The 19,513-nt window shown below is 39.2% G+C and overlaps 3 protein-coding genes across 4 annotated transcripts; 1 reads left to right on the forward strand and 2 right to left on the reverse strand.

The window, feature by feature from the left end:
- The first annotated feature begins 697 nt into the window (after nt 1-697).
- LOC122983972 (T-cell surface glycoprotein CD3 epsilon chain-like) lies at nt 698-3,971 on the forward strand. Its single transcript, XM_044354194.1, has 5 exons — nt 698-954; nt 1,481-1,690; nt 1,785-1,925; nt 2,304-2,359; nt 3,063-3,971. Exons 1-5 carry the CDS (start codon nt 882-884, stop codon nt 3,120-3,122), a joined length of 540 nt encoding a protein of 179 aa, XP_044210129.1. The 5' UTR covers nt 698-881; the 3' UTR covers nt 3,123-3,971.
- A 2,282-nt stretch (nt 3,972-6,253) lies between these two features.
- LOC122984019 (T-cell surface glycoprotein CD3 gamma chain-like) lies at nt 6,254-8,529 on the reverse strand. 2 transcript variants are annotated; one of them, XM_044354265.1, is made up of 7 exons: nt 8,419-8,529; nt 8,007-8,082; nt 7,842-7,859; nt 7,492-7,710; nt 7,107-7,250; nt 6,803-6,867; nt 6,254-6,690 (listed from the first exon to the last, which is right to left on the reverse strand). In XM_044354265.1, the coding sequence occupies exons 2-7, from the start codon at nt 8,059-8,061 to the stop codon at nt 6,625-6,627; spliced, it is 567 nt and encodes a 188-aa protein (XP_044210200.1). In that variant the 5' UTR covers nt 8,062-8,082; nt 8,419-8,529; the 3' UTR covers nt 6,254-6,624. The 2 variants fall into 2 exon arrangements, with proteins under 2 accessions (XP_044210200.1, XP_044210201.1); XM_044354266.1 differs by having other exon boundaries at nt 8,007-8,085; nt 8,419-8,516.
- A 1,492-nt stretch (nt 8,530-10,021) lies between these two features.
- LOC122983407 (transmembrane protein 25) lies at nt 10,022-16,922 on the reverse strand. Its single transcript, XM_044353126.1, has 8 exons — nt 15,555-16,922; nt 14,271-14,615; nt 13,811-14,101; nt 13,603-13,734; nt 13,449-13,482; nt 11,706-11,815; nt 10,914-10,997; nt 10,022-10,742 (listed from the first exon to the last, which is right to left on the reverse strand). The coding sequence occupies exons 1-8, from the start codon at nt 15,697-15,699 to the stop codon at nt 10,669-10,671; spliced, it is 1,215 nt and encodes a 404-aa protein (XP_044209061.1). The 5' UTR covers nt 15,700-16,922; the 3' UTR covers nt 10,022-10,668.
- Nucleotides 16,923-19,513: the final 2,591 nt, after the last annotated feature.

Below are 19,513 nucleotides of genomic sequence, written 5' to 3' on the forward strand. Positions count from 1 at the left end.
ATTATTTTTGTCAGGCAATTTGAATGCCTTAATCAAGCCAGTTGTTGTTAGCCTATTAGTAAACTTGCACACATTCACAGTCAGTGTGTCATATTTGATTAAATACTATTCTGGTAATCACATATCAGTCGTGTAAAGTGAGAAGTATCATAATCAATTGTTTTACTGGATGAAGCCAAAGATCAGTGTGTCATATTTCCCGTAAAGCTCAGTTACTGTTCCATACATCACTTACTGTTCACTACTGTGCAGATATAGGTAAACATTTATAAAAACCCACACAAACCCAGTTTTGCTGTAACTCTACAAAGTGGAATCATACACGTTAGTACAAAATCAACACATAGCATCATAAAGTCAGGATTGATTACATGTTGCACAGAAATTGTGTAAAGCACACACCATCAGTTGTATGATGGTGAGTTTTACTGCAACAAATGAGCATGAACATTTATATTTATTAATTTAATATGATGTATTCAGTACTAATGTCTCATTCAAAGTGTTTTGTTGTTATTGTAGCTTCTTATTTTGAGTTTTTGTTGAATCATGAATCAAATTCTAAATCAAATAAGTAAATACAGGAGTACTTCTATCACCCATACTCATTAGGTAGCACTTCATTTTGAGGTTTAACTGTGAATTCATCTTGAAAAAAAATACTTCCTGTGGGGTGCAACGTGTGTGTGTGTGTTAGAGAGCAAGAGAGAGAGAGAGAGAGTCAGAGAGAGAACAAGCAGGTGTACTTATTATTTCAGTCTGTTTGCGTTATTGAACAGACAGCTTGATGGTATTTATATGTTGTAGTTATCGCAGAAATTGAACCTATAGAGGAGAGAGATCCAGAAAAATAGCACGTAAAAAGTCATCATCTTACGAAAATGAACAGCATGGGTGCTCAGGCTGTCCTTGCCGTCCTCCTCTTCACCATAGGCACCGTGAAGGCTGCTGAGGGTAAATATCTGATTGCACTGCAGTTTTTATTTGACATCATAATTTAAAGTCATAAAGTTTCAATACTGGATTACGAACAAACACAAATTCTGATAAGAAATGTGATAATATGACAGTACGAGAGCGTTTTAAATGCAAACTTCTCCCATTTCCTGTTTTTTATTTTTGCGCCTTCTCTCAATCGTGTATTAATCAGTTATATTTTTCTAAATGTTTTACCCCACACTTTCATTCTGATGTTTGATTGCTTTATTCTTTGTTGTAGTGTAACATGCCAGTGAGTTTCCTGAACAGTATGAATATATTTTTATTATGATCAGTGGCTATTTTTGGAAACATTTCAATCTTAGTGTATATATTAACAGTATGTAACATAAATGATCAGACTCAGATGTACATAAGATGTGATATGTGTTGAGAATCACCTCAGTTCTCAGATCATCCTTCTTTCCCCCTGAAAAGCAACAGGAAATCTTGATGAAGCAAGAGCACTAAAGCAACTTAATATCTGTCCGTGTGTTTTAAGGAGGAGTATCGTTCTGGAGGGAGAATTTCGAAATGACCTGTCCAGGAGAAGGGATGTGGTACAAAATTGATGATGGAGAGTCAATACTCAACGACTCAAAAACTCATGTTGAACTTCAATATAATGGCAAAAACAAAGGCGGCTATTTCTGTAACTACACCAATAATGAAGGAAATGAAGACACATATTATTTCTATGTGCAAGGAAAGGGTGAGCAAAAAATCTTGTGATTTTTCATATATGTAATCTGTGTTAATTGTATTTGCTGAGCTCTCACTTGTTCTACTGTTGTTTCGTCCTCCAGCCTGTAAAAACTGCTTTGAGATGGAGGCATCTTTTCTTATGCTGGCCATCATTGTGGACGTGGTCATGACAGGATTTGTGATGATGATAATCTACCGGTGCACCAAGAAGAAAAGCTCACCTGCACCTCACTCCTCCAAAGGTACGAATGCATTCAAGCAGATCACAAAAACATGGCTCTATATTACATATCAAACTTGGTTGAGTAAAAGGTTGCCTGTAATGCCTCTTGGATTGAAACACATGTTATGCATTTTTTTTTGATACATAGATATTTTTGATAATTGCTGATTGTGTCAGTTATCTGCAGCTAACAAATTGCATTGTAAGTGCACTCATGAAGATAGCGCATCTGTTGCTAATCCCACTTCAGTCATTTTAAAGTATCAAAAGTGTTAAACTGAGTGTGATGGGTGTGGACTCTTTGCATAAATTAGATTTTTACACTTAAAATACCTCATAATCATCCTATATGTATGCATAAGTGGTTGGTCACATTATTTCTGTCATTATCCTCCAGCACCTCCTGCTCGTTCAGGAGGCCGGGCTCCACCTGTCCCATCTCCTGACTATGAGGTAGGTATTGTGTATAAAAACACTATGCGTTCACCTGATTTTCTCTTCCAGAGTGACTTAAAATCAGCGGTAATCTCCGATTATATTTAAACAAAAAATGTAAATAAATCAATATAAGGATATTAATGGCGCTGGTGCTTCAAAATAATTAGAAATAAAGAATTAGAGCCAAAATTAGAGAGCGTATTTCATTTTAAAACACTAAGAGGTTTCTCACCGAGTAACACTCACATATCTGTCTGTTAGATATGATGCTGGTTACTTTGGCTTAAAGACTGGAAAAGGGGGGAAACAGGCAGCTAAGCTGTATCCAAAGGTCAAAAAAAAAAGTCTGCGTACCAGCACCTGTAAAGCTTGCTAATTAACGCATTATATCCTTTGTAAGTAAGTGTAAAAACGACACATTGTGGTTTTTAAGCCTCCAGGTAGTCACTGTACATGGCCAAGAAAAAATCTTTTCATCTAAGTCTCAGCAAGAAACAATTCAGTTTTTTTTACTAATAGTATTCTAAAGTAAAACAAATCAATTTCATTTCCAAAAGTTATACTGAACACAATTGAAAATGTATTTCCTGGCTAAGGTGTAGTGTGTTTATCTCAAAGTTTACTAATGTGAACATGATTAACAGCTGTATCGACATCCATCCTATAACTTGACCTTAATTGTGATCCACCTAACACTGCTGATGTTGTGTTTTGACAGCAACTGAACCCTCAAACCCGTGGCCAGGATACTTACTCCTTACTCAACAGGACCGGATAGAGATGAGTCACCTGACTGTGCCAGGTCACAAGTTTAGACGCTGCACCAACGAAGGCAATCAATTGCAAAAGATGTACGTGAACATCAATCATGCTCACAGTAGCATAGAAACTCTGGCTTTTGCTCTTTTGGATTTAAAGGGTTGGGTCACCCAAATGGCAAAAAAAAAAAAAAAAGTTTTTATATTAGGTATTAGCTATGCAGGTAGTTTAGGTTTTATTTGTCCAGATAATCTGCCACCACCCCAATACAAAGACATGAATGGCATTTCATTTGTTGTGGTCACAGTATTAAAAATTACGATGAAAAAAAAAATCAACAGCAACATGTATTTCCAGAATCAGTGTGCACTTTTACTGTGAACGGCTTTAATCGGAACTATTTTCTACGAAAGAAATAGTACTCATGAAAACAGTTTACAGTGTGTTCAGTGGATTATTCGGCTGTGTAGCTATATGGATACCAGTCAGGACAAGAAAATACTGTATGTTTGTTTTCTGTACTTGTTCTTTAATATATAAAGTTGGTATTGTGTAGAACAGAAAGTACTGTCTAATTGACAAAAGTGTAATTGTATAAAAATGATTTGTTTTGTCATTTTAAATGGAAAGATATACCTGTTTGCTGTACATATATGTTTATATCATTGTGTTTAAGTTCAGGCTTTTTACACTGTAAAAAAAAAAAAAAAAGCAGACATTTTTAACAGATACACTGTAAAATGTTACCGCAACTTATTTTCCTCATCATATCAACTTATTTTTAGCTTACTTTTGCTTTTTCATGCTCATCTGCTGGGTTCATGTTAATGTGCAAAAAGTGTGTCACTAATAAATAAACCGCAGTCCACATTGTTCTCATATCATCTTTGCTCATGGTTGGAAACAACACCGAGAGACTCTTACAGATATAACTGTATGTGATCCGTGAAGCAGCCTCAAACCGCAGCTCATATCCGTAGCACACCCACACACGCACCATCGTCCGCCATCAATATGTCTTCATCACTCAACTCTCTGTCTTGTGTGAGTGACTTTTTTCACTGCAAATCATCACTCTGTCTTCTCTTTGGAAACATTTGGCATATCTTTGAAACATTACACATGTATATTGTACCCATAGAGCGCACAATGGAAATGTTATGTTATGTATCAGCCTTCTGTTTTTTTACCACAGTTTTTCCCAGCAGTGACTGAGCACAGCTGTACTGATGGAATTGAAAGACGCCAGCTAATAGTGCTTCTTCGTGCAGACTACTAATGATTGATAAGTCTATTATACTGTATGTCTTATCTGAGAGTTGTAGTGTTTAGTGGAAACACTCCTACAGTTACTGCTCATTTATCTTCATCTACATCAGCTGTATGTTTGTGTGAGACAGAAAACAAAGAGGTATAGAAGGCGGAGGGGGGTGGGGGTGGGGGGAGGTGGGGGATGGGGGGGGGGGGGGGGGGGGTGTATATGACGTGATCCTCTATCTGACTTTTTTAAAGTTAAGTCAAACCGCTCCCACACACAGACCTACATCTGCTTGACAAGTGTGTGTGCGTTTGTGTGAGTGAACATCCGTGCACAAACACACAAACACACACCACTTGTGTTGTTAGAGCGTACACATGCACCTCAGTGTGACTATGTGAAGGTGTGAGCACATGCATTGAGTCAGAAGCTGGTTGTGTGTGTGTGTGTTTGTGTGGGGGTTGATCAGGGTTGTGTTTCTGAGTCGAGCCGTCTAAGCTCCGGTGTTTGATCTCTTTTCTTTTCCTCAGCTCCGGTAGAAAACTGCAGTTTGTAGCTTTGTGACAGCGGCGTCAAGAAGAAGGCGAAAGACTCAAGCAGTGATCAAAGAATTTAAGCTATTAGATTACCTGACATGGGGAGGCTTCCTTCAAAAAACAGCCAGAGTTTCTCTCCTCCTCTTCTTTGTTACTGTTTTAGCCTTCTTTTCTTCTTTACCCCCCGCTTCTCTCTCTCTCTCTCTGTCTCTCTGCTTATCCTTCTTTACCCTTGTTGTGTAATTCTGTCTATCTCTGCTCTCTCCATGTCTCGCTACACCCTCATCTATCCACATCTTTGGTGAAGCAGTTTGAAACAGACTTCTGAAATGCTCTCTCTCACACTCTGAGATGGTAATGAAATACAACAGCCTGTGGTGGAACAAGTATTCAGATCCTTATATAGAAGTACCAGTACAACAATGTAAAAATACTCCATTACAAGTAAAAGTCTTGAAAAACTCCTACAAGAGTAAAAGCACAGAAGTGTTAGTTCCAAACATAAAAACTCAATATGAAGGAAAATGGCCTCTGTGACTGATGTAATTGTTATAAATGATTGAGTATTAACACTAATGCATCAATGCATAAGCAGCACTTTACAATCGTAGCTGGTCAAGGTGGAGCTGGTTTTACTCCAGTGGTTCCCAGCTTAGGATCAAGAGATAATGAATGTGGTTGGAAAGAAAAACAAAGTTCAGCTACACATATTGTATTTGTTTTTGTAAAGCCAAAAAAGTTGGGAACCACTGGTTTAATCTTTAAACATCCCATCCAGGAATATATTAAGGCAGATAAAAATACTCTGCATGGACCAATAATGTGTGTCTGATATGGTTTTTCCACAAAAATAGTATAATTACCATGTTAAAATGGCATCTACTCCCTCTCTCTCATTAAAATGTAAATATATTTCATTTCAGAAATGTGTTCAGAAGTTCAGACGTTGATGTCACAAATCGTGCTCAAAGGCTCAACCCTAAAAACCTGATTTTCAATTAGCACAGAGAAACTTTCCACTGTCAGCGGATGAAAGTGAAAACAGTCTTCTAGTGTCAAATTTGCAAAGCTCAAACATTCAACTGTAGGAACAAGAAGCAAACCACATTTTTGAGTTGTGGGAGACTTCAACAATGTGTCATATTTTACAAGGTATACTATGTGTTTAAATACAATCTTAATCCCCAAAGTAACTGCAACTATCAGATAAATGTAGTGGAGCAAACAGCGCTTTATTTCCCTCTGTGTAGTGGAGTAACGTTCAAGTATCTCAAAATTGTACTCCAGTACAGCTGTTAAGTAAATGTATCTACTTTCCACCACTGGCGATAGCAACCAACATGACAAAACAGCACCATTTTTATTCCTTCATTTTTAATTTTGCAACATTTTTAAACACTTCATTTTTACAGTGAGTTATTAAATGAGATGGCTGTTGTAGCAGCCCTATTTCTGTAAAGAGAATGATATAGATAATGAATGAAAACATCACATCGTTCTATTAAAACGTTGCCAAAAATAACAACAACAGCTGATAAACATTATAATATGCAGCAACAGGTTAACAAGTCTATTTGTCATTGGTCTATTATATAAGAGCATCATTGTACAGGCATGGTGAAAATAACTCAAGGAGAACTTAAGCTACATACAGAGAAGAAAAATATGAGAGATGATTCCCAGGAACAGAAAGCTCACTTTTCTCTCCTGCAGATGTTTGAGTGTCCTCAGGGTCCTCTTCTGTTGTGAAGTACATCGTACGTGTCTTTCTGACCACTTTTTTTTTTCAGCGGCTGAGGGAGGAGCGGTGAGGTAAATAAAGTGAAGAGTGAACGTGTCATTTATCGTGTAATGTTTAAATGTGATAATTACATATGTCAATTTAAAAGCCATATTTCAGCTTACCTGGTAGTGGTCATTGGAGGCTCTGCTGGGCATTTCATTTGGAACCAGATGCTGTCTATCAGAGCCTGCAGAGAAAGTAATAATATCACTGATTTAGTTTTTTGTGAATACACAGAAAGTAGGTCCTGGTACTTGCACTATTAAATACAACTATTTATCAACATATTGCATTTGATTTGCATAAGATAGATAGATAGATAGATAGATAGATAGATAGATAGATAGATAGATAGATAGATAGATAGATAGATAGATAGATAGATTTATTAATTGATTGATTGATTGATTGATTGATTGATATTACTTTTCTTGTGAGAGGGGATTGGACCAGTCCGAGCCTGAGATGCAATAAGATAGACAGCCACTCCTATCACAATGGTAGCCACCACGTCTCCTACAACTATGCCGCTTATTGAGGCCGCGTCGAGCTCCACGCAGTTGTCACAGGCTGCACACACACACACACACACACACACACACACACACACACAGACACAGAGATGTCCTTAGAGACTAGCATTTTTGATGTATGACTACTGTCAAGAAATACTGTGCTTACATAGCATTACATAATATAATGTCAATGCAAGTCATGCAAGAAGCACACATAAAACCCATAAAAAACATACAAAACTTATGTTTGCTTTCATCACAAATACACAACACACAAGATTTGCTGCAGAACTTACTCCGAAATTTCACAAAGATACTTGGACCATCTTCTTGATATTCCTCGTTGATTTTAGTCATACATGTGTACTCTCCTGTGTCCTCATCACTATATATCAATGTAATTGGCGAATCCTTCGGTGGCATATTTCCTTTCTCACGAATAAATTTATTTTCGCCATCACACGTCAGTTTAATCCCTCCATCGGTTTGTGTCGCTGTTATTTTATGTTTCTGACCTGTGGAAGAAATACAAACATTGAAATAAAAGACAATAGAATCTGCACCATGTGTTGATTATTGAACTGCTTGTTGTGCCATCGGACATGCTTTCATGAAGATGACAGATTTAAACAGAATTTTTTCTTACCAGTGCAACTGACAAATGCTGTGAGAGAATTGGGACAGAAAAATGGAAACATTTACTTTAATAAAACTGTCATCTTATTTTTAATTAAAGGAAATTACTTTTCTTATAATCCAACTGGTATAAGATGCTTGAAGACAAACAAAAAAACTCATGACAGAGGCCTACCAGTCAGTGTCCAAAGCAGCAGCAAGCACGCAGGCAAAATTATCTGGCGTTTCATTGTGTGTTTGAGTTGTGAGTTCTGCTGATGACAGATGGAGATTTTTCATATCACTGCAAGAGGCATGCAACAACCAGAAAACAGGAAGGGCGCCATTTTCTGCATTGAGTCGACCATTTTATTCTACATATTGTAACACATATTTGAGGGTGAAAGACAAAATTTCAGGGTGCTATTTCAAGATAGTCACTATAATCGATAATCTCAACTTTGACTCTGAGTTTAGATTATTTTACAAACATGTATTCATATCGGGTCTCCACTCCAAAATGTACACTGGTGCACAACAAGCTGAGCTGAACTTAAAAAAACCTAATAATATCATATCCACAGGAAATTTTAAAGAAAAGTACTGACCTCAAAATAGAGAGCTGCTGTGTCCTTGCTGTCAAAGTATCCAGGCTCTGTATGTCGAAGTCTCAGTCTTTGTGTGTGAGTGTGTGAGTGTGTGTGTGTGTGTGTGTGTGAGAGAGAGAGAGAGAGAGAGAGAGAGAGAGAGTAGGAAGTGAGTGTGATTGGTTTATTTCCATCCCAGCAGCAGACTTTGTTGATTTCTACATCTGGAGGCCTCAGTATCTCTGTAACTTTCAGTAAATGACACCATATGTTCAACAGTGACGGAATATAATTTAGTACCATACATTTATTCAACCACTGTACATTTGAGGTATTTGTACTTTATTAGAGTACAGTATTTCCATTTCATGTTGAATTCTACTTCTACTCCACCATAATTTAGATGTAAATATTGTACTTTTTACTCTAGCACATTTATTTGACCGCTATAGTTACCTGACAAACTAAGGTTTTACATGAGCTTCTAATATATGATGCATGGTCATAAATTATCCAACATTATATAAAATAGTTTAAAAAAATTCCCCAACTGCAACAGTAAAATGCTACTTATCTAATACTGCAATAGTGTAATAGGGCTAATACTTTACTTTTCATACTTTAGGTACATTTATTATTACCATTACATCTAATGGTAATTAAGGATTTAAATTCTTTTACTTGTAATGGAGTATTTTTACAGTGTGGTGCTGCGTTTTTTCTAATCAAGTAAAGGATCTTAATACTTCCTCTGAGGCTGATATTAGAATATTCTCTCAGTGGATTCAAATTAAACTGTGTATGTGGTTTTTAGTACATTTGCCGCAGAAGAGCTGAGTTTGTTAATTAATGCTCTGTTCAACCACTGACATGAACTTTGTATTCATGTTATAGATGTTTGTGGTGTTAAAATGTACCAAGGTGGTTAAACCTGGGATTATTTCCATTCTGTTAAAGCAGCTTCCACATTTTCCAAAAGGCATGAACAGCAATATCTTCATATCGAATATGGAAATAAAGTCACAACCAGCTTTATATTAGTTGAAACGACTGATCAGTCTGGTAACACTGACTGTTATTTGTTGTATGGTTGCTTTGGGAGGTGTGTGGAGCAGCTCCAGCTGATAAAACAAAGCTACCAACAGAAACGTGTGTGTTCAAATGAATATTTTAATTCCCTGTGTTGTAAGTGTTTCTCCCGCCGTGTTTGGCAGACTGAATTCCCTCTTCAGTGTAGAAGAAGCAGCAGAGAGAGCACAGAGATGCTCCCACAACACAACACTGCTTCCTGTCTGAAGAGAAGCCACAACAACCTGTGACCTAGAGCTAACACCTGGCACACACACACACACACACACAAAGTCAAACATGAGGATATGCATTATGCTTCTCTTGCACCTGCTTTTCTGTCATTCCCAGAAAGAAAAAAAAACACCAAATGCAACAATGTTTTCACCATCACCCAGCACACACTCACACACACACATTCCTCCCTTAGCACCATGTCAAAACACACACACACATCACCCTCATGACTAACAGAAAATCCTCCATATGTTTAGCCTTATAAAGCACCTTTGAGCGCCCCCTGGTGAGTGCCAATAAAACCACAGCAGGCCCAGTGTTCACTTCATACAATTTCAATATTATCTTTATTAGATGTCCTCTTTTATACACATATACATATGCATACAAATATACAGTACATGACATGTTACATGTCCATATACAAATACATACTCTTATACTTATGTACCATTTTATTTGGATATTATCGGTCAAAATGTAAAATCTCACGTACAGTACATTATCTTAGACATTCTGGTGTTAGCATAGAACAATTAATGCATTCCAGTAATGCAACAGGGGGGAGGACATTATGAGCATGTGCTTACAGGAGATAATCATGTCAAAACATAGAGAACATGAGCATTTTTAATGTAAAGTTCATAGTTTGCATTGTTGACACAACACATCATCAGTGTAAATACCCGAGCACTCGATTCAGAAAGACTAAAACACAGACAGGTTTGTTTTTGTGGACATGAAATTCACATTCATGTTTGAGTCAGAAAAACATAGCGTACTGATACTGTGTGTGGTCCAGAAACAGATCTCCTGCTCATCCTGGTCCAGCTTGAAGGTGACTGATGAGTGTTTGAATGACTGACTGGCAGTTGTTATGGGTTTCTTGTTGCACAGCTGCACCGTTTGTAAGTAGTTATGCATGCATGTACAGTATGTGTGTGATGTGTGTTACTCTGAGGTCGTTCAGAGCCAGATCTCCTCACTGCTTGTGCTGTTCACCTTATAAATGTAGCCCACCATTGGATATCTGGCAAAACCTGGAGAATCATGGAGGGGGGGGGGGGGGGGGGGGGGGGGGGGGGGGGGTGATGCACAGCACAGAAAAATAAAACATGATGAATCACTTCACATTACATTGCATCCCTCCACACTGGACCCAAAGTATAAATAATGAAAAATGCAACAGTATCAGAGTGTATTTCCCTGACCTCTGGCGGCGTAGGCTAAAGACAGATCTTCCTCCTCCTCCTCTTTCTTCTCTCCCACACTGTTCTGTTGGGCGGCCTCTCGCGCTACCAGAAGTGATGCAGGAAGGATGGAGGGAAGAGATGCAATGATAAGTTTGAAGGGATAGCTTTTGGGAAAAAACGTATTGTTTCTTGCTCTATCCACTGATAAAGACTATGTCATATAGGTTAATGTCTAGAAAATGTTAGTAAGTGGACTTTGAGTCGGGATTGTTTTGTTAAGGTCTGTTGTCTGACGCTTCTCACTGATGAAGGTTGCAGATTACTAAATGCTCTCTTTATGTTGCATTCAGGTCCTGTAGAAATTATGGATTTAAATACTTCCGTGCTCATAAGAGGAACTTGGACCGTCATTGATCCCATTTTATACCAAGACAGAAGTTTGTTGGAAACATATTTCAGAAACCGATTGTGGGAGGTTTCATTTTGCCAAACTTTAAATTAGGAAAATATTTGTATTGACTGACTTGTGTTTTCATGCAGCTAACCTCCAGACTTTTTACACTCATCAAGCAAGTCAGAAATCAGAGTTTACAGGTTCACAATTCATGGCTTGAAACTTCCTGATCATATTTACATGTTGATAAATACATATTGATATATTTTACATACTAATACACATAATAACCTTTCTATTAGTATGTAGAGAATTGTACCACAGGCCTGTGTCTGTTCTCCACCTACAGCTCCACCCATTTATGTATAAACTGAAGGCGTTTTCTGTTTCCTTCTTAAAGTGCATCAAACTCAAACCTTTTCTCAGAGTGCTGAGGTCGTTGAGCTGCATGTTGGAAGGCAGAGACATGTTCTCTCTCGGGATGTAGGTCTTATCAGTTGTCTCAGTCTTCAGATTGGCAGAGTCACTGTGCAGATAATATAAAGAGATATCAAACTTGGATTACACTTGTCATTGGTCTGCTGGAGGGACATAAAGCATTCATGAGACAACAAAAATGCTTTCATTAGTGTTTCTCATTCAGTTCACTAATGTTGCTGAGATGGGAGTTATTAGATGAGATACAGCGTCAGTGTGGTGTCAATGAAAGTAGTTGTAGTAGAAAGTTGTAGGAATTGATTGAGAGTGTCTGCTTGTTAATAACCCTTAATGTAGTTTTTATTCTCTAGAAGTGACAGGTTAATATGATTATGTGTAATGTAAGCCCTTGTCAGCATATTAGCATCTTCAGTCTGCAGGACACCTTCTGCTTGTGTCCAGTGTTCACAATGTGTGTGAGGTGCTGAATTGTCAACTGGTTATGACATCTTAACCTCTTAACATCCACCGGGTCACTGGCAACCCGCTTAAGCCAGCTGTAAGAGGCTTAGCATCACACAGTAATGAATAAACGCAATTGGCACAATTTGGCCACTCCCTAGATCCAATAAGATTAGGTCTAGAGGTCTGGAAGTTTATACTGGTGTGGTTGACAAGATGTAGAAGGTATGTGGTGATATGTCTGCATAGTTCTGGCATAAAACATGTCCTAGTTATTGTTATTCAAATATGACTCATTATAGACAAGGACCAAAAGCACTTCTTTGAACCATATTTGAACTAATGTAGTTTTGGTTGTGTTTTAGCCACATGCTAAACAAGCACATTTCCAGAAACTAGAAGACGTTACCTTTCGAATGAAGCCTAATACATGCATTTTGGCCTCACAGTTCTTCCAAATTCCAAAATACCTCTTAACATCCACCAAGATGTTAAGAGGTATTAAAGGGGAACTGCCTCAAGTGATGTCACCAGTTTGAAAATGAAAAAAAATATATATAACCATTCCGGTCTGGGACAAACTAGTGGTGTCTGTTGCTGGATAACTGGAGCTATATGACTTTACCAACCATAGTTACCGTGATCTGAACAGAACACAGCAGGCCTGGAGTCAGTTTACTTCACAGCAAAATAGCAGTTAGGCTAAGGACAGGTGATCCGGTGGTTGCCTAGCAACAATAAAAAAAGACGCAGCAAACTGCTCTTTTTTTAAATCGTAGGCTTCAACAAAAAAGGCAGTGAGGTGCTCCTCGCGTTTTGCAACCTGCAAAAAGTGCCCTGTCTGATCGAGGCCTTATGGGAGCACATTGCTAAATCAGTGGAGTATTCTTTTAAATGGGCCCTCATGTGCAGATTATATGAAGTTGGCCTAACATATTTGTCACTCTGTCATTTAGAGAATGAGGAGAAGTAATGTTTTTAAACAAAATCAATGTATTTCTTCCTTATTTCAACATTAAATCGTTTAAATGTTATCCAACAGGATCAGACCTCTACTCTAAATACAGCAGACCACATATCTGGTGTCAAGAAAATTACAGTTGACTTACAATGGAAACTTTACTCTACTTCAGGAGTAAAGCATCACCACCACCTCAGGGATTCTTTCTTTCTGTCTACCATTGAATATCTATATATTTATCCAGTGTTGTTTTACTTCTGATGCTGTTAAGGTGGTTTACACAGACATCCAATGACAGAAGTCTGATGACTTCATTTACCTTTTCTTGGTCATCAGAATCTCCACTGACTCATCTGTAACACAATACAAGGAGACATATTACATTGCTTAATAAGTGTTTCTTACTACACTGCATGCAACACTCAGACATTTCCAGCTGACTTGCTACACACACAAACACTCTCTCGCCTCACCAAAGGACTTGCTCTTGTTTTTTTGCATGAGGCAGAGAACTATCAGGCTGAGGATGAGGAGGGCCATGAAGGCCATAGCTCCCCCAGTCACTATTCCCAGCATCGGCACCTCCACACGAGACTGCAGGAACTCTGGAGGAGAAACAGAAAGAGTTCATGATGGATTTTAAATCTTTTTTAATTTTTTTTTATTTTTACAACCACTGACCTGCCAGTGTGAGGTTGCTCTGCACTGCTCCTACACTGTTGCTGGCGTTCAGCGAGACATTCTCTGATAGGCTGCTGAGCTTGACCCTCAGCGTGTGATTCATCAGCCAGGGGTAGCTTCGTGAGTCCAGGATGAAAAAGTCAGAGGTGTTGGCCACCAGCTGGCCAGACTGGTCCACGAAGGTGATGGTGGCAGGCGGGTTGGACCGGACCAAGGCGAAGAGGACCAGGGAGAGGCCAGGGTCTGAGGTTTCACTGTAGTGGGCATTGACCCTGAGGATCTCTGGCAGGACTAGCAGAAAGAGGAGAAGAACCACTGAGCACTTTATTCATCTGTATATGTTCTGTATCAATTGTATATGGCAGGGTTTATTTAAATCCCCACTCCTGTGACTTCACAGGCGGTGGTAAATCTAGAAATTGTTACCAAAAGAAACCTGAAACATTTCATCCACACTCACACTGGACGTTGAGTGTGACCGTGGCATTGTAGCTCTCTCCTGACCTGGGGTTTGACGCAACACACACTAGCTCCCTGTCCCACTTTCTGGCCCGCAGAGAGAAGGTGCTGTTGTGATTGGCCCTAGGTCTCATGACCTCAGAGTCTTCTTGCGATGTCATCACCAGGCGGCCACGGTTCGGTGACGGCTCGCTCTGCTGCTCCCCATTCAGGTACCAGGTCAGCAAGGGCGGGGCATGAGGATCCCAGCCGTCTGATTGGCAGTTGAACCTGTGTGTGATGTTCTCCTGCAGTGTCACAGCTGCCTGGTGCCGTCCATCAATTTTGGGGGCGGGCTCAATTGCACCTGTGGATACAGTATTAGTGTTGATGTAATAGGACTGTGGGGGCAAAATTTAATTTCTATATACAGTACAAGCCAAAAGTTTGGACACACTTTCTCATTCAAGTGAATAGGGAGGTGTGACTGGCTCTGTATACATGTGACTGAATTAAATAATATGTATTGATAAGGATTATTTTGTATGTCACTAATATATCAGTGTGAGCATGAAAACAAAATACATGCTGTTCTGTGATGTATTGCTTTCAATATAGAGTGTGATTTTTCTTGGAGAAAAGTATTACATTTATTATAAGTTAAAGGACTAATTTAACATTTTGGAAAATACATTTATTCACTTTGTTGTCAAGAGTAAGATGACAATTGATATCTCTCATGTGTATCAAATATGAAGTTAGGGACAGCAGGGGGTTAGCTTAGCTTAGCATAAAGACTGGCAGCAGGGGGAAACAGCTAGCCTGCCCTCTGTTCAAAGGTAACAAAAACACATTATATCTTGTTTGTTTAATCTGTACAAAAAACAAAGTATATAAACAACAAGTTGAGGTTTTATGGGGGGCGGGAGGTTACGTGCTGGACTATTACATGGCTGGGAGCAGTGACTTCCTGAATGAGGCTAGCTAAAGTAGGCTAAGCTAACCATCTCCTGGCTGTAGCTTCGTATTTAACGGACAGATGTGAGAGTGGCATTGATTAACTCATCTAACTTTTGGCAAGAAAACAAAGTCAACTCTACTTGCATTTTAAAAGGAATTAGAATTAAAACATTTAGTTTGTTATTCTGCATTTTCCCTAAAATCCTTTTTTAACATATATATATAGTGCAGATTAAGGTTGAAGTTAAGATCTACTATGCTTGGGATTGGCTAAGACAATTGAAATTAAAATAGGGGCAGAAAAACAAACTAAAGGTCATATATCATAAGTTCTTGTGCACCTTACCTGCCCAGGACAAGGCCAGTGTGTGAAGGAATATGACAGCAGAGCCGGACGCCCACCTTCTCAGACACACACACTCCATACTGGCCCAACAGAGCACCACACACACACACGCACATCTACCTGCTTGGAGAGGAGATGACATCATGTTTATTTCAAATCAAGGCAATCACGCTTCATTTTGGGAACAAAGATTAAAGGGTGAAATCACCCAAATCACAAAAACATATTTTCTCACTTGCTCCTTGTTATGGAAATAGTTTTGGATTTAGCATTAGAGATTTTGAGTCTGGCCTTTTTCACAGTGGACATATTGACTCGTCATAGTAGGAAAAGCACAGGTGTTATCAATAACATTAATGGCAGCTCTGTTCGATTCAGGAGTCCCAGTAAGTCATGATAGCGTGACAGTGAGCCAGCATGTAAAATACCAGGACCCTGAAACTGAAGCAGCTAAATGGAATTCAGCCGTTATTCATTTTATTATTCGCACCTGTGCTTTTCCTTCTGCGACATGTTGAAATATCTTCTGTATCAGCCTATCTATGGTCGTAAATGTAATTTCCTATTGGTCACTCAAAGCATCACAAAAATCAAATCTAAAAAAACTCAGCAGCAACATTTTTGTTTTTCAGAGACATTGTTGTTATTCACCTCATTGTCCACTGTTTTTGTGGGTACATATTTGTTTTTCTTTGGTAGAAAGTTGCTCCATTGAAAGCTACAAGCAGAAATCTCAGAGACGGACATCCAAAAACCTCAGTACATCTAACCAAAACTATCTGCACAGAGGGTAAATGCATAAATATGTATATTCTTTTATTATCTGGGTGAGGTGACCCTTTAAACAACTATAGAAGCCAGTGGATGAGATTGTGATTCAGGCCTAAAGAAGCAGACAGTGTTACTGAAATTAAACTATCCAAGCAATGCAACACAGACAAAAACACAGCACACAAGACTCTTCACAAACAGCTGTGACATACCTCTCACTCTTCTAAATCACTGGCTGTCCAGCTTTGACTTGCAGACTTATCACACCGCTAACAGCACAGAGGAGCATTCACAGGCCTGTTTGTGTGTAAGCCCAATCACTATCGATCCAAACAGTGAGTGCAGAGAAGGGTAATGTGTATTGCTTGCTTGCTTGCTTGCTATATAGGTCATGTGATCCGTGTGAGCACCTTGGACGAAAGCAGGAACTGAGCCGCTGAGGAAACGCACATAATCATCCATGTACGGAGGACGACCTAGGACATTCTTCTGACACATGCATTCATGATACAAGGTGTTACAGCTGCCGACTCTCTGGCTCTGGATGCTTGTCTTGCACTGACAAATAGTGGCAATCTGATATGGCAGCAAAGGGCTATACATTACAGTGTAGGTGTACACACACAAACACACACACACACACACACATACTGCGCTTTGTAAGGCTGCATGCAGGCATTTCAGTGCAGATGTGCTCACTTGTATACACATCCAAACACACAGTATTACCTCAGCCCTTTCTGCAGACGGTGTTGTGATTCAGCCTGCTGGAGCTCCATGGCAGCAGAGGAGGAAGAGGAGGGAGAGGGAAGGATGGTGATAACAGCGGAGAGATGAGAGGCAGCCCTCCCTGACTCAGTTGCTTTCCCATCTGCGTACACTCATTCACTTACACACATACACACACACACACATACAAAGGGCTCTCTGCAGGGTACAGCAGCTCCAGTAGCAGCGTTCACTAGCTGGCAGGCTTGGCAGGGCTGGCTGACGCAGGCAGTCACGCTGCCGCCACACCGAGGAGAGGAGAGAGTGGGAGGGAGGAGAGGAAGAGAGACAGACAGAGAGAGAGAGAAAGAAGGAGCAAGTAGCTAAGGAGTTGGAGAGAATGATGGAGAGAGGAGGATGAAGGCGAGGAGAAAGGGGGAGAGGAGCAGAGGATGCAGAGAGGTGTGAGGATGATGGAGAGTGGGCGCACAGTCGTGAGGGAGGAAAAGAGCTGATAAGGGAGGAGGAGAGGAGAGGGGATGAGAGGAGGGGGGAGGAGAGGAGAGGAGAAGAGAGGAGAAGGGAGAAGAGGATGACATAGAGGCTAGAAGACAGGGCTCAATGCAAACATCAATCTTTAACCATCTCTAGGAGATTGCACATGGAACTGTGGAGGATGAAAGAGAGTAAGCTGTCAGTTCAGGGGGGATCTTTTCCTTGCAGCCATCATTCCTGTCCATCGTCAGGCATGTTAAAGTAACCCCTGATGAAACACAGACACAGCACACAGCTCACTCTGTCTGAGCTCAGTTACTTCAGACTGAAAAGCCTCTGCAGTGCAGCTACAGACCAGAGCAGCAGCACGCAGAACACTGCAGCCAAAAGGGAGACAAAAGAAACAAGCTTGTAGACGTATACGTGTAGTGTAATATTTCCTGTTATCAAGATAAAATTGTGACTCATAGATGGAATACATTTTTCTTAAAGAAACACTATCATTTCAGTTATCACCCCACTCCCTCATAATAAAATTTGTTTTTAGCATTTCTTTTTTTTGTTTCTTCAAAACTATGTCATTAAGTTGTTCTCTGCCAGGAGAAAGTGTTGTCTGTGGGAAGGTCAAGAAGTTACACATCTAGCAAACACTCATAAATTCAATAAACTTTGGAACAAGGTTAACAGAAGGTTAGGAGATGTCTAGACTTTGCAAGGTGATGAAACAAGTTGCATATTAAAGGCAGTTTAAATTCAGTATTGCATCAGTATATGTGAACAGTTCTGTAAATCCAGGCTGTGCAGCACACACTTCTTCATACATTCACTCAGACTGCTGATAGGACTGGTCAGAGCTAGTTACAGACTGGTAACTCCTGTCCTCCAAACTTCTTCCATTCCAGTCACACGATGGAGAAAACTTCAAACATTTACTGCAAAAAAAAAAAAAAGTGCATGATTAACACTGATGTTAAAAGGACTATTTGTGTCTCCTCTACTACAGGCAGCCGCTAGTTTGCATCTAATTCTGTATTTTAAGAAAATCAGCTAAGTAATCCATCACAGTGAACAGTCTGCTATTTTGTTAAAGTTACAATATCACTGAATGGTAACTTTACAAATAAATCTACAACTGTTTTATGTTATCTTCTGCTCTATTGGTCCCATTTTCAGGTGCCTCACTTATGACTGACCTTTTATTTAGCAATTGATCCATTGCATTAAGTTTTTAATTGGTGCCCAGGGCAGATGTGTGAGCTTCATAATGTCCTCTTGAAATACAGTATGTTAGTTTATGTGTTAGTGTTGTTGCTGTTGTGGCAGTTTGTCTTTTATGTCATCTGCTGGAACCCGTCTGATTTACTAGGTGACTAAACTATTTTCCACTCTGCAGATTAATAGTTCTCTAAACTTTGAAACCAGTTAAAGCAGACATGTTATGCATGATGGATTACATTCAGAAAATTGTTTTTTTTTTTTTTTTAAATGGTATGACTTGAACTTCAGCAAATGGCTATCTGGAAGGTGGAGAAACTGTATCTAAAATGCTAGAAACAAGCTCTGCTCATGCACTGGTATGGCCATTGAAGTCTGAGGAAAAAAATGCATTGCAAAATTTTCCCACAAAGTCACTTTATATAACCAAGGTTTTTTTTTTTCCACATTTGATCCTTTGTCACTTGAACACCCACAGCAACAGCACATTCCTCTTTTAGGTCCCCAGTAATGACACCACTAAAAAAAAAAAAAAAAAAAGCGTCCATCTGTTGTAATTAAAGAGTTAGCGCTGCACAAAGACACACATGTCATGACTTTTTAAATTATTTCTTTATTTATATATATATTTATTTATTCATCTCAGTTTGGTTGATATTCTTTTTATTCATTGTTGTTGCACTTTAGTATTTTTGTACTCAACAGAAATGAACATAAAAACAAATGACAAAAATGAACCGATAGGAAAAAAAAAAAAAAAAGAGAACCTA

This window comes from Thunnus albacares, chromosome 6 (genome assembly GCF_914725855.1).
Source record: "Thunnus albacares chromosome 6, fThuAlb1.1, whole genome shotgun sequence".
NCBI classification, from domain to species: domain Eukaryota; kingdom Metazoa; phylum Chordata; class Actinopteri; order Scombriformes; family Scombridae; genus Thunnus; species Thunnus albacares.

What these genes read in the sequence shown, in the direction of transcription:
- LOC122983972 (XM_044354194.1), top strand. Translation starts at nt 882, where the DNA reads ATGAACAGCATGGGTGCTCAGGCTGTCCTTGCCGTCCTCCTCTTCACC. An exon ending in CACCGTGAAGGCTGCTGAGG is followed by an intron (nt 955 to 1,480) that starts GTAAATATCTGA and finishes GTGTGTTTTAAG; the next exon opens with GAGGAGTATCGTTCTGGAGG. An exon ending in TTTCTATGTGCAAGGAAAGG is followed by an intron (nt 1,691 to 1,784) that starts GTGAGCAAAAAA and finishes TTCGTCCTCCAG; the next exon opens with CCTGTAAAAACTGCTTTGAG.
- LOC122984019 (XM_044354265.1), bottom strand. Translation starts at nt 8,061, where the DNA reads ATGAAACGCCAGATAATTTTGCCTGCGTGCTTGCTGCTGCTTTGGACA. An exon ending in TATCTTTGTGAAATTTCGGA is followed by an intron (nt 7,251 to 7,491) that starts GTAAGTTCTGCA and finishes GTGTGTGTGCAG; the next exon opens with CCTGTGACAACTGCGTGGAG. An exon ending in AATCCCCTCTCACAAGAAAA is followed by an intron (nt 6,868 to 7,106) that starts GTAATATCAATC and finishes CTTTCTCTGCAG; the next exon opens with GCTCTGATAGACAGCATCTG.
- LOC122983407 (XM_044353126.1), bottom strand. Translation starts at nt 15,699, where the DNA reads ATGATGTCATCTCCTCTCCAAGCAGGTAGATGTGCGTGTGTGTGTGTG. An exon ending in ATTCTGATGACCAAGAAAAG is followed by an intron (nt 11,816 to 13,448) that starts GTAAATGAAGTC and finishes TTATCTGCACAG; the next exon opens with TGACTCTGCCAATCTGAAGA. An exon ending in CCTCAGCACTCTGAGAAAAG is followed by an intron (nt 10,998 to 11,705) that starts GTTTGAGTTTGA and finishes CACTTCTGGTAG; the next exon opens with CGCGAGAGGCCGCCCAACAG.